This window comes from Ciona intestinalis, chromosome 3 (assembly GCF_000224145.3).
Source record: "Ciona intestinalis chromosome 3, KH, whole genome shotgun sequence".
In the NCBI taxonomy this organism is placed as follows: Eukaryota; Metazoa; Chordata; class Ascidiacea; order Phlebobranchia; family Cionidae; genus Ciona; species Ciona intestinalis.
Window position 1 is genome coordinate 3,212,471 of NC_020168.2, and position 13,033 is coordinate 3,225,503.

At 38.5% G+C, this 13,033-nt stretch overlaps 2 protein-coding genes across 3 annotated transcripts in view; one reads left to right on the forward strand and one right to left on the reverse strand.

Annotated features, from left to right (window-relative positions):
• Window positions 1–183: 183 nt before the first annotated feature.
• Window positions 184–8,082, reverse strand: LOC100182966 (cytoplasmic polyadenylation element-binding protein 1-B). The gene is made up of 13 exons (XM_002127613.4): window positions 7,848–8,082; window positions 7,592–7,678; window positions 7,117–7,318; window positions 6,582–6,736; window positions 6,206–6,295; window positions 5,633–5,775; window positions 4,958–5,207; window positions 4,483–4,596; window positions 4,253–4,342; window positions 3,637–3,770; window positions 3,146–3,338; window positions 2,155–2,336; window positions 184–1,586 (listed from the first exon to the last, which is right to left on the reverse strand). Exons 1-13 carry the CDS (start codon window positions 7,966–7,968, stop codon window positions 1,482–1,484), a joined length of 1,866 nt encoding a protein of 621 aa, XP_002127649.1. The 5' UTR covers window positions 7,969–8,082; the 3' UTR covers window positions 184–1,481.
• A 2,080-nt stretch (window positions 8,083–10,162) lies between these two features.
• Window positions 10,163–13,033, forward strand: part of LOC100182918 — a 10,984-nt gene continuing 8,113 nt past the window's right edge. Inside the window, exons 1-2 of one of the 2 annotated variants that reach the window (XM_018811197.2) lie at window positions 10,163–10,482; window positions 12,773–12,894. In XM_018811197.2, coding sequence (XP_018666742.1) covers window positions 10,191–10,482; window positions 12,773–12,894 — 414 coding nt within the window. In that variant the 5' untranslated portion in view covers window positions 10,163–10,190. Of the gene's footprint in view, window positions 10,483–12,038; window positions 12,585–12,772; window positions 12,895–13,033 lie in introns of those variants that run through there. The other variant, XM_018811198.2, reaches the window with a different exon arrangement.

Below are 13,033 nucleotides of genomic sequence, written 5' to 3' on the forward strand. Positions count from 1 at the left end.
AAGCAGATTACATTCAAGCAGCACTGGTCATTTTTAGATACACTTTGTTCGGATGCGATAAAAAGCAACAACTTTATGTCTGATTATATTTTGTTGTGCGGTGGGGTTCACGAGACTGCTGGATTGGAGCAATTACCCGGATTTTACTATATAGTGCTACCTACTGTACAAATCAGCAACTAATTTATAATGCAGTGAGAAGAATGTATTGAACAAAATTGACGCATGGGAAATGCGAAATAAGAAGCCTGAGCAGCCTCGACAAGCGAGGGCGTGACAACGGCAATCGCGAATGCGAGGAAACATATACAACACTACACGGAACGGACTGACAATTGAAATATAACGACCAGATCACCTTGAACTATACGACAAAAAACAGGTCGAACCACATCGGGGTCGGAGAGAAATTTGACGGGAATTTGGTCTGCAAATGCCGGCCTTCCCCTGTGCTCTCCGGCGACGTGGTTCGAGATCATAAAACGAACTTGCACATTAAAAAAGGTGCACAGTAAAAGGAGGTTGAACTATTGAAATTGAACTGTAAACCCGACACCATTTAAGCAAGCCACCGGTGTAAAATGAAGTTATAGCTTGTGGGCGGTCACTTGGCAGTTAGGCCGAAGAGTTAAAATATAAAAAACAACGGCCCTGAGGTTGCTGGGCGCCAAATAAAACTAAACGTTGCGCCGAGCAGTCCTGAACACTAAAATGTAATCACAACGGAGTTATAAATACATAATAAACTTTGTGGGAAATCTAAAAGGAAATTGGGACAAAAAGAGATCTTAACAACTTAACTGATGTAGCTTGGAAACTATACTTAAAATGCAACGTAGGGGGAAAAGGTATGTTTGAAGCTGACGAGGGAAGTTTGAAATTGTGAAATTACATAAAAATCCAACCGCACCAGGTCGCCAAAGAGCACGAATCTTTAGCACGGGGAAGACGGAAATTGGGAGGCAAATTACCGAATGTTTCGCTACGGTATATCTTTGCAGGGTTAAAGTTCGTGCCATTTGACGAGCGGTGGCACACGTATACGCGATGTAAAAGAACAAAAACATTGGGACTTAAAAAATAATAGCAAAGTAAGAACTGAAAATGCCCGGGAATTCAAATAATTACCACGGATGGTATATTGATCCCGGGGAAAATAATAAATTTCTTAAATATTTACACTTACGTTGCAAAGAAAATCAATAACAAAAACCATAAATAAATAAATACACGCAGGCCCGGATACAGAATGTTACTATATATATATCCTTTGCTTAAAACGTCTTTTTTTTCGCTGTAAATTTAAAAATTTAGTGTTCTAGTGGGTTTTTGCTTAGGAATAAAAAGTGATCTTTTAAAATATTAAGAATCTGATTGAATAATAAAAGTCAGGAAATTAAACGTTAAATTTCATTTTTAGGGTAACTTATTTTTTGAAAAAAAAAAAAAATTCAACTCAAAAAAGGATTTTTGGAGGAGAGTTAAAATCTACGACGCTGGTTCCGCATGAGTGGTCTGTGATTGCGGAAGTCACCAATAGAATGTTGCCATTCCCAACATTGACGACAGTAATACTTGAAGCAATCCTGGTTTATATTTTAACGTAAGATGGTATTGATAGTACACACATAAATATTTTTATGCACACTTTTGTTGTTATTGTCTCTATAGACGTTTAACTTGAAAATATTTAAACATAAATGGCTCGTTTGTCTGCTAGGTGTAGCAACCATGCTTATTTTTTCCAATTAAATGTAAATATGTTTTTAACTGTAAGCGTGTTTTAACATTTGTTGTTTTGTCACTATATCCGGTCTTCGCGTTTAAATTTTTTCTAAACCTTCGCTACTGTAGTTGAAGAGAAATAAAGTTATTAATATTATTATTGTATTTATTATAGTTTATGTAATACCGCTTGTGTTTGTTGTGTCGGTTTATTTTCTTTGGAAGATAGGCAGAGAATCATTCATATTTAAGTAAACAGCCGAAGTTTTTTTCTAACAACATCGCCAAAAGCTTTAAAATACGTTGCATTTTTTAAATATATATATGTATGCATTGGTGGAAGTTAACCAAACGCCGCGAAATTCGAGTGCCGAATTAAGAAATATGTAAAGTAACGCGAGTCCGATAAATAGGAACGTATTTACTCACAGGAAGCTCCCTGCAGAAGTAAGGCCCTTGTTGCACCTGACACATGTTACACAGAGCTGAGTCCTCCAAGTAAGGATCAATCTGAACCTTCTTTGTGAACTTTGGGGTTCGAATCTCAACGAAGGCAGCTCGTACGCCTTTCATGTAACTCGAGTGAGTACTAAAAGTAACTCGGCCGGATCCTGTTACAAAAAATATTAAATGAGTGTGACTATAACCTTGCGTGGCAGGGCAACGACAGTCGTTATAACAGATTTGTTGTTCAAAACACGATCAGGATATTTGGATATAATGTGCTAAAGGTGTTCCGTCTTTCTCCATCCTACTATGTATTTCACACACCGCTTGCAAGCTTTTACGAGTTACTATTCATATTTAAATTTGTCTGTGATTATTTTGCATTTTTTAATGTACTGCTGGCTAGCCACTTGGCCACGTAAAAAAGACTGTACCTTTTGGCGGCCATGATCTTAAACAAGCCCTGGTAATTGCCGAAACTCGGTCACTTACTAGATTTACGCTTGCATTTAGGCTGTGGCAGGCTCAAGCATAAGGTGCATCACCGCATATAGTATGCAATGGGACACATCCAAGTGTGGTCAGACTTATTCTTGAGCCTGGTCCGTTACAACTGTGTTTTAGACAGCAGTAAAGAAATATTACTGTTTATTTGGTTCATATAAAATCAGGTACATAGTATAGCATCAACAAACGCGTCCGGCCAGTCAACGAACTCAAGAGAATCACAGCCGTTCAATCTGGTTGACCGGCCAGTCGACACGTGGTGTTACGTGGCTAACACCACGTAGTCGCGTGCAAAGAATGCGGCAAGAGACGCCGTACTTAATTAGGCGAGGCAAATCACCCACGGGCTCAACAATGATTACTAGGATTCTTACAGAAGGACAACGGGAAATTTCGTTATAATCCATTATAATTATAAGTTGCACCCTTCACACTAAGGCACACAGTACTCCTGATATTAACTTACCGATTGGATATTTGTATTTATCAGTGTCGATGCCGGAGTAGACAACATTGTCGAACAGATCGTTCATAACCTTAGCCAAGCCCTCAGCAGTTAGCATTCCATGCAAGGCTCCCACGAATATCGTTTTGTTGGCATCCAATCTCGCAGAAGGGACGCGGATAAAGTTACTGTCCGATACGACCCATGGAATGATCTGTCGCAAAGGGGAATTAGGGGTTTTTAATTGAAGCTTCTATAACCACGAATTTGTAATGTTAGGGACAGAATTTTTCCACTTTTGTTGGACAAGGGTGTCAGATTAATGCTGAAAACTGAACTTTCGGAAGTGGCTGTATAAGCGCACACACGCAAAAACACAACTAGTAATGACGTAATTCTGTGGCAATAAAATAGTTTTTTTTTCTATAAGGGCAGCGACATATAAAAATAAAAACAAAATAAATTAAATTACTTGCAAAGGGTAGAGAAAACTATAGTTCAAAGATAAGTACCTGCACTTCCTTACTGCGCATGCGCCGACTGGACAACCTGAAGAAACACTCATTGGTGGTGACGTCATGTGTGCAGTTGAGCAGAAGACTCTTAATCGACTTGTCGCTTTCGAATAACAGGTATACGTACCCAGCTGTGTACGAATGTAAGGGGTAAAGAATAGTTCACTAGTAGAGAGCACTTACACAAATTAGGAGCGGAATAAACTAGGGGGCGAGGTCATGTTCTGTCAGAGAACTGGAAGTTTAGGCCAATGGGGTACAATAGCAGAACAAAGAAGCAATATACAGACAATTTAACTCAAAACAGCGGAACTAAAAAGCAATTTAAAAGCAATATATATATATATTGGACAAGACTAACGGCAGTTGCTTTAACGCTGTGGTCACTAATAGGTTTTCCAATTTGGCAGTCATACATAAAACAAAAAAAAAAAATATTCTCCTAAAAAGTTACCCAAAAATTTACATACGTGAAAACTCGAAAACGGAGGTGTAAGAAACATAAGTTACAGAACATTCGTGTTATAACGACTGCTGTTGCTTTGTCACGCGAGGATAAATCAGTTACTTTTATACTTTTATACATTCATTCATTCATTAATCTTTAGCTTACCTCTCAACGGATATCTCGGTCCTTTCATATCTTTACCCGGCCATTCTACTCGAACAAGTCCATACGGTTTAAAAGTCATGTGCAATGCAGCTACAAAAAAAAAAGGCGGTATATAGCTTAAGATTCCTTCCTACACAACCGTCAAGGCTTAGAGACCATTGCAGAGTCTTGTATTTTGGGTACATTTAAACCGTTATGCGCACATAAATCGGCGCCTACGGTATAGTTACCTTCAGTAATGTCCCATGGAACTCCACCAACGAAAACTTTGGGCGAGTACGTTGGATTAGCGTAGTGGCGGATCGGGAGCTGTCCGCTCCAAGTGCAGGTTGCTTCACATGTGGCTGAAAGGAATATTTCACTAATTTTAGTTATGCTAGAACTTATAGCCTAAAGCTTTTCTTTTTATAGGGTCATGGCTTGTTGGGAGGCACGCCATAGAACCTGGGATATAGGCCGGGAATTGACCTATTACACTGTTAAAGCCATACAAATATAACATAAAATTAGCTGGAACTTAGCCTAAAAAACCTCCTTTCTATATGGGTGGCGCCTTCTGGTGAGGCACACCATATGTAGGACCTGGGATATAGGATGGGGTTGGTATATTACACCATTGTTTTTATTACTGTTCTGTAGTAAAATATACATCGTTCCAGACCAAGGCTTCAGTGCCAAACACCTGCTACAATTTATAAGACACACCTGCAGCAGATCGGTGTAGACGCGCGTCGTACTCCATTTTATCCGACACCCCATACAGCGAAGCGACATCAAGCAATTGATCGGCGAACGGATTGATATTCGGCGGGATTGCCTGGCCGACGTGCCCGCCGATTTGTTGCCTTGGAGTCGATGATTCGATAAGGTCAACGCTTGAATGCGAGACATCGATGCCGCTCGATGGCAAGAAAGCTTCGGGGTTCGTGCTGAGACGTAACCCTTGTAGTCCGTTCTAAAGTTGTTAAAAAGCATGAATGTATTGAGAGTATAGAACTAAAGTATATTTTCCTTTATTGTAGGACATGGTGGTGCCTTTATGCTCGCCTTATGCCAGAACTCTAGAAGTCTAGATGTTTTTGTTTAACTGTCGTTTTATACAGGCTTTTCGTTGCGTTGCATTTTCCTATAGTCTTCATCGGTACCGCAATTAAAGATATAATTAAAAGTTATTGTTAAATGAAGACGTGATATATATGACAATAAATGCTCTTAAAAAGTGTGCAATTAACAACTTACCTAAAAACTGTTGTCAAAAACCTAATACCCACAGCGTAAAAAAGACCCAAGATAGCGCACTAATCTAACCTAAATACCTGTGGTAGTAAAAGTTCAATCTAACCTAAATACATGTGATAGTAAAAGTTACAAAATACCTACCACAAGTTCTGAAATAGAAACGGGATCCGATCCGGAAGAACTGAAATAGCTTCCGTTACTAAACGATGAGAATTCGTTGGGATCAGGAGACGATTGACTGCTTCGACCATCGCTACGTCCTGCAACGCTACTGTCAAGTGATGCTGGGAATAGAAAAAAAAAACGACTTTCTGCGTTTTTGTACAGGAATTTTATATATTGAGATAAGCAGACGCTCTAACTATTGTGGTATGAGGCTGGGGCTGGGGTTATCTAATATCTTTTGAGTTGGGTCGTTAACTAAAGAATGCTTCCTATCTTAACAGCTATCGACGTATCGTATACAAGAATCTTATTGTGAAGCATACGTTGGCAGGTAGTCTTTAAAATAAATCGCATACGTTAATCCCTATTGTGTAATTTATGTCACCACTAAAAAGCTTTTTTTTTAAATATATGATTTATTGTATGCCCTTCCTACACATAATTTGGGAGTGTTTAAATAAAAACCAGCTTTTCACAAAATGTATAGGTGTTATCATTTACAGTTCTTACACATGATGTTGGGAGGAATTAAAATAAAGTCATGCTTACTTCTCATTCCATCTTTAAATACATTGGGGTATGCTTCTGTAGAAATACTACGTCTGGGAACTTGCAGCTGTTCGATAAGGGTCTGGAAATCTGGGACAAGATAATTAGTAAACTATACAGGTGTTAAATGAATGTAGCTTACTTTATACTCGCGTAGCCGTAAAACGACAGTCATAAGCCGGATGTTCTGTCATACACCTCGTGCTAACTTACGAGTTACCAAGTATGTTACTTCGTGGGTGATTATTTTTGGGGGGATATTTAATGTGTGGCTGATATAATTGGGGCAATCCATTAGTAACAACGTAGTGGCAAACACGCCAACCAACTGTGCTACGGCGCCTGATCATGTTATACAACAACAAAAGAAAGCTACCTGAACGACAACCTTGTCTGTTCACCAACTGCCGGATTTTTGCATCAAATTCCAGTTTGGCTTGATCAGCATAGTAATCGTTCAACGCCTGGAGGTCTTGATGGGAGTAGCCCTTCTGATGCATGTGGGCAGTTGCGCTGCCTTCCGACATTGATCTGCAAAAATAATAAGTTATTGGTATTCTCTTGCGCAGAAGTAGCTATATTAATTGGTTGTTCAACTTCTTAACCGTACAAAAAAAACACACAAAAAAGTCTCACAAAAAATAATTACCCATAGTGTTCCATACGTGATGAACACTCGTGTTGACTGGCGTTGCCCCGCCACGCGAGGGTAAATAAGTTGGGGAAAACTTGCTTAACGCAGAAAACAAATTGAGACAGTACCAAAATAACAGACTAAATAAAAAAAACAGTTAAAACAATTAGCACAGCATATTAATGTGCTTTCAGAGCCAAACAGATATATACCAATTTACACATATAGTCACTGTTATGCTACTTGTATTATACAACATTAACAAACGTAAACAAACCTTCTAAGGGTTAAAATTGGGTTCTGTAGATCCTTTAGCCGCTGCTGTACGTCCGAGTTCGCCTTGGGTGCTGACGAAACGTCACTATCGCCAGTCTGTTGCTTCAGGAGCTTGGAAAATGACGTATGTTGACTTGAATCCTTGTTGGCGGCGTTTATCTCCGAGAATTTATTCAGTAGATTGCTGATATCTTTATTTCCACCTGTAAAGCAACTAGAGTTGCTTGCAGGAACATTTAAGTGCAAAAATACGTTTTAGCATTATTCGCTAACACACACTGTGAATCGGCACTTTTATAAAGAATGTCAAAAGTTCGAGCTGCAAGTGCAAGAATGCATTTTACCATTATTCGCTAACACATACTGTACAATCGGCACTTATACTAAAAATGTCAAAAGTTCAAGCGGCTACTGCATTTATTACAGGCTTATCCGTTGTTTTTACTGAACTATAACCAACATATTAATACCTTTACCTTGTTGCAGAGATGTTGCGTTTTTGTTCGGAGAACCTGCTTGCGCCGACCACGTTGTGTATTGCGCTGGTGGACACGATTGTATTTCTTGAAAACGCCAATTAAAAAGTTAATTTTACACACTAGTTTGAACTCTAGAACACACAAAACTGTCAACAAAAACAGCATCCTAAAACTATACATATTCTAATAAATTATGGTTTAAAATGCTTTAATCCACATTCTAATCGCTACTTTGATACATTTATCTATATACCTGTAGTATTAGTTGCAACTACAGCAGCAGTAACGGGTTCTATACCACGCAGGTCCAACGTGTTTCCCAACAGGCTGTTCATGTTGCGAAACAAATCATCGTTTTTGCATCCGGAAGTCATGGTCACCTGATGTCAGCGAAGCGTGAAGGCGTTCTCGGGTCCGTCAGCTTCCAAGTTGTGGAACAGCTGAGTTCAGAGCAGCTCGACTAAGTAATTCTACGCGTTTAAATGGCTTGGCGAGAAATAGTTTGAAAATTCAAGCGGGGCACTGATTGGTCGACGGGTTTTGCATCTAGATAAAAGGTTACAGCCCTTTAAACCAGGCATTAAGTTAAAGAGGACGTGCTACTTATTTATCAAATAAATTAAACTGAATTCGCCAAGTTTTAGGCAATAAATACCAAAGTAGTACTAATTTAGGACACTACCTGATGTTTATATAACACATTAATATAAATTATGTGTTTTACATGCAAAAAATTTGGCAAATTTTGGTATCCCTTTAAAAAACTAGTGTTACGCAATTTCGGTGTGTTGCTACTCCTCTGATCAAAACAAAACACACGTGCTAAGGCAAAATACAAATTTAAAGTGGTCTTAAAGGGCAGTGGTTGCACCTAAAAAGCTTAAAGCTATTCCCAATCATCAACAAAGTAGTGTTCAGTTTAAATTACGTAATCTCATCAACTTAACTACATTTTGGTCCCAGAGCGTACGCATATTTGCATATAACGACAGTATCGGTTGTACAAATGCATGCGCAGGGCAGCAGTATAACTTGTAGTATGAAATAAATAGTATACACTGGTTACGCATGCGGTAATAATCGGACAAGCTTTAATTGATTTCTAATACGCGCAGTTTATTCAACGTTTTATCAGTGATCAATAAATAAACAAATAACGCTGGACCGAGTTTTCCTTTCGTAAGTTTCTCACGGTGTCGGAAGGAACCGGGCACTTGCTACTCTATAGACGGCGAAATTTTTGCACAAAAACCTGCTTCCTATGACAAACAAAGACATTACGGTGAAGCGGCAATTTTTGCTGCTCTCCAAAGCGTCATGCGGAGTCCGACATGAGAAAATTAGCTGAACAAAAGTCGCTACTGCGGGTAAGGCTGCACCTTGCATTTCATGTAAAAGTGTGGGTTTGATATAAAAGCCGTTGGTGTCGTTTCTTTTTCATTATTAAGTACAGCTAGGGAGTGTATCTTCGTATAGCTTATAGTTTACGCTCGGTTTTATTACGCTAACGTTGTGACTTCTACGTTCCCAATGTCTGAAACCACGGCAAAAGCGAGTATTAGGAATATTAATAATAATAACTAAAGCTTGGCAGCAACGACGGTAAAGTCAATTTAAATGTCATCATATATAGCGGTATCAGGCAGTAAGCTGGTCTCATTGTCAAATGCAGATAGTGTATTTAAAGTTACGCAACTTATACTTCACGCTAGCGGCAACGGCAATGTTGTTTTTGTTGTAAGACTTCCCCATTCAACCTTTTGCATTTAAAGGGTCATAACGGTAAATGCGACCGCATAGTATACAACACTCAACCATCACCTGAAGAGTTTTAGTTTCATAAAAGAGAGTGGCAGGTGATAAGAACAATAATATATAGATAACTTAATTACTTACGCAAACTATACGTATAGCGGATGCAGGTTTGCCAGTGCAAAGATAACGCTGCCGGATCTATTGTCTGTCCACATAACGCACAGTGCATTTTCCGCAACTCGCCCTGCGATAGATTCCAGATAATCTTATAAGCTTATCTCTGAGGGCTGCAAGTATACATTGCATTTCATAGGAAAAGAAGAAATCAGTTTAAAAGCATGGTATGTTTGGATAGCGCAATTAGTAGCCGGTGCAGACTAGAGGAACTCGTATAAGTCTGTGTTGCCATCATAGGAGGCACGTGTTTGTTTAATGGAAACTGCATGTTAATTTATGTAAAAGCAAAAATGTATTTAATTTTACTATGTGTTTTATCTGATCGTATCTATAGTTGATTTTATTTTATGTGCATATGCAATTTATAAATTAAGCAGTAAAGTACAGAAGCAACACCGAATAAAATAGATTAAAACGAGAGCAAAAGATGCAAAAGCAATAAGCTTTTTCAGGAAAAGGCGTTTCTTTTATTTTGTATTTTTATACCCTTATACTGTATGTCTATATGACGATTTTCACAGAGCTACAAAATACAATAAATATGTAGTATTTATCAAGCAATCGTAATGAATACCAAGCAATAGTTATACACGTAGGCAAAGTGTTTTGGAATAAGTTCTTCTTAATTTATCGTTTCCACAGAATCTTAACTATAGCATTGAACATGTCATATTTATCAAGCAGTAGTAGTAGCAGCGACTTCACGGATAGCGATTTTTCAACCCCTGGAACTACAAGAAGAAGAAGATATGGCAGAATATATGAATCAGACACTTCATCTGAAGACAGCTGGTCAGACGATACAAGCGATGAAATGACAAAACGAGTAAGATTTTGCTCACCCTTGCCGAGAAGTAACAACGGATGCAATATTCGCACTCAACGTATTCCGGTATCTGCTGATATTTCATCGCCTGCTACACGCACAGATATTGGTTCCGGGTTCGGCGATCGAGGTGAGAAACTTTATTAGCGGTTTGGAAAAGTGTTTTTTGTTTATTAAAATGTAAAGCTTGGTAGATTTATATCATGAGATAATAAGAATAACTCTGGTTAGGTCTGAACTCCTTGCAGGACTTGCTGTATGACGGCCTGCGTATAGAGAATAGAAAGTATAGCAGGATGAGGGAAGATGGGATAACGTTTAGCACCTAATATCCAAATCCTGAACGTGTTTTAAACAATTAACAACGGTCTATAGGAGTCGTAAGGATATGGTTTAATAATATTCGAATTTTATTTGTTTACAACTAAATGTGACGAGAAAATAGAATGATAAGGTGTCCCATCTCCCCCTATACTCGGTAAGATGTATATAAGATACACGAATATTAGTTGCGCTGATAAGCGGTATCAGTATCAGCTTTTGAGATAATAAAGTTAAAGCTTTTTCTATCTTTTTTAAATAGTTCACTAGTTCGTCTTATAGTTCACTAAATGTGTCAGCTAGTTTTTGCGACAACTTGCCAAAAGTAAACCAGTCTTTTACGAGAGCACAATATTGAACGACCGTTGTGTTTCCCGCATATATCCAGCAGTTAAAATAAACTCGCTCGACCTCAAAATAACGTGGCAGTTGTCCATAGAACATTTAGGTTACCCATGTGTCGTTATTCTTTGCCGTTTTCTGCTATTGTTTGTCGATTTTGTTCCATTAAAAATTAGTTGGCCAGATGGTGGGTATATTTGTCGCCGTGTTTGCTTTTTTTCTATAGTCTGTATTAAGATAGATAGTGAACTTTTAACAATTAAACTAATTAAGTATTAAGTGCTACGAAATACGTATCGAACAAAAATCGAGGTGAACGATTTGTATTCTAAGAGATATAATATATTGTTCTTCATTGCGAAAATCACCCAATTTCATGAACACTATAAATCAGGGCCAGATTCACGGACTTTATCACAGTCACGGCAATTAGGCTCGAAGTAATTAGTTTGATTGAAAGTAAATCGGGCTAAATACCTCCAAGTGCCCCTAACTTTGTTCGTTTATTAGTTTAATGCGGTGAGCAAGCAAACCGGAACATTCGATTCGTTCGGGTCGATTGTTTATTTTATTTAATTTAAACGAAAGTTGACAATTTGTAGTCGGGAAAGACGAACTAATTTGTCGCCTCCGGAGATGCGATGACGTCACGCGTGACCTCACAATAGCACGACCTCTACGTCACAATCCACACGTCAGATCGCGAGTGGAAAGTAGTTCTAAAGCGGCACTCGAAAAAAGAGAAAGCTTTTCACGGCCCGCGTAGAAAAGGGAATGTTTTCTAAGCGAAAGAGAGCAGTTACCGTCGACAGCGATAACTGAAGTAGCAATCTTTGAATCCAGTTGCTATGGTTTGAGTTATGTTATTGTACAGAACAGAACAAAAGGTGTGAAATTTTGTTTCAGTTTCATTCTTCCGTATCGAACTGTAGGATTTTAAATGTTGCTGTTATTGATATTAGTGTTTGCGTTGAATGTGGCTGAACGCATTTTGAAAAGTTTTCTGGAAATCTTGATTAGTTTGCATAACATTTTCGTCGGTATACTGCAACCGCCTGAAAAGACGAATACAGTAAGGTTATATTTAAAAAAATCTATAGGTCATTAAAGAGGCGTACTTTGAATTTGACGATAATTGAGTAAAAATGAAATTCCCAGTCGCTTTACCATGCAATGCTCATTTCCCGACGTGTCTAATTTGGCGAAAGGGTGTGAACTGATTAGGGCTTTGTGGAGCTGTAATCGCCTTTGCGTCTTTTGAATTGACCGCTGCTGAGTTTTTATTTGAACAAAGCGTTAATCCCTCTGTAAAGATGGGACAGGGTGGTAATAAGCCAGCAGACGAGTTCATGAGGCAGTCGCGACAGTCTGTAGCTCACACAGGCAAAAGAACGGCGCGCGTAATTCAGTTAAAGAGCAGGGGGTACAAAGTCTGTTTTAATCGGCATTTTATGATTTTGTTGACCAGAGTACGTACATATACGGGATATAACTTAAACAATTTGTTGTTGAATTGAATCTGAAACCTGTCAGTTTTGAGACTTTCTTATTGGGTTATAGACATGAGAGGTAAGTTAACAAATGGCAGCATTTAGGTCAAGGTAAAATGTAAAATTAGGTCCTAACTTGTTTTATCGGCAAACTCTGGCATAAATCACATTGGACGTAAATTCTTTTGAGCTTGCCGAACCTTAGGTCTTCACTAATACTTGATTTATAGTAAATTAGCAAGTTTTCTAACTTTTTGATACTCTTAGGTCAACTGAAGTTGGTAATATGCGGAACAGCAAGGAAACTAACGGTCACTTTTCTGGGAGTAAGATCGCTTCACAAATCATACACAAGATCTGGGTCGTACCCTCATTATATTTACCTAAAGGTAGGCTAAGCGGAGTTTTATGCTAACTATAATCTGGTTAAAAATCCCCCCCCCCCTAAAATTCTGTGTTGCCTATACTTAAACTACTTTTTGCTCTCCGCATCAACTTTAATAAGGATATACAATTACCAAACATCTT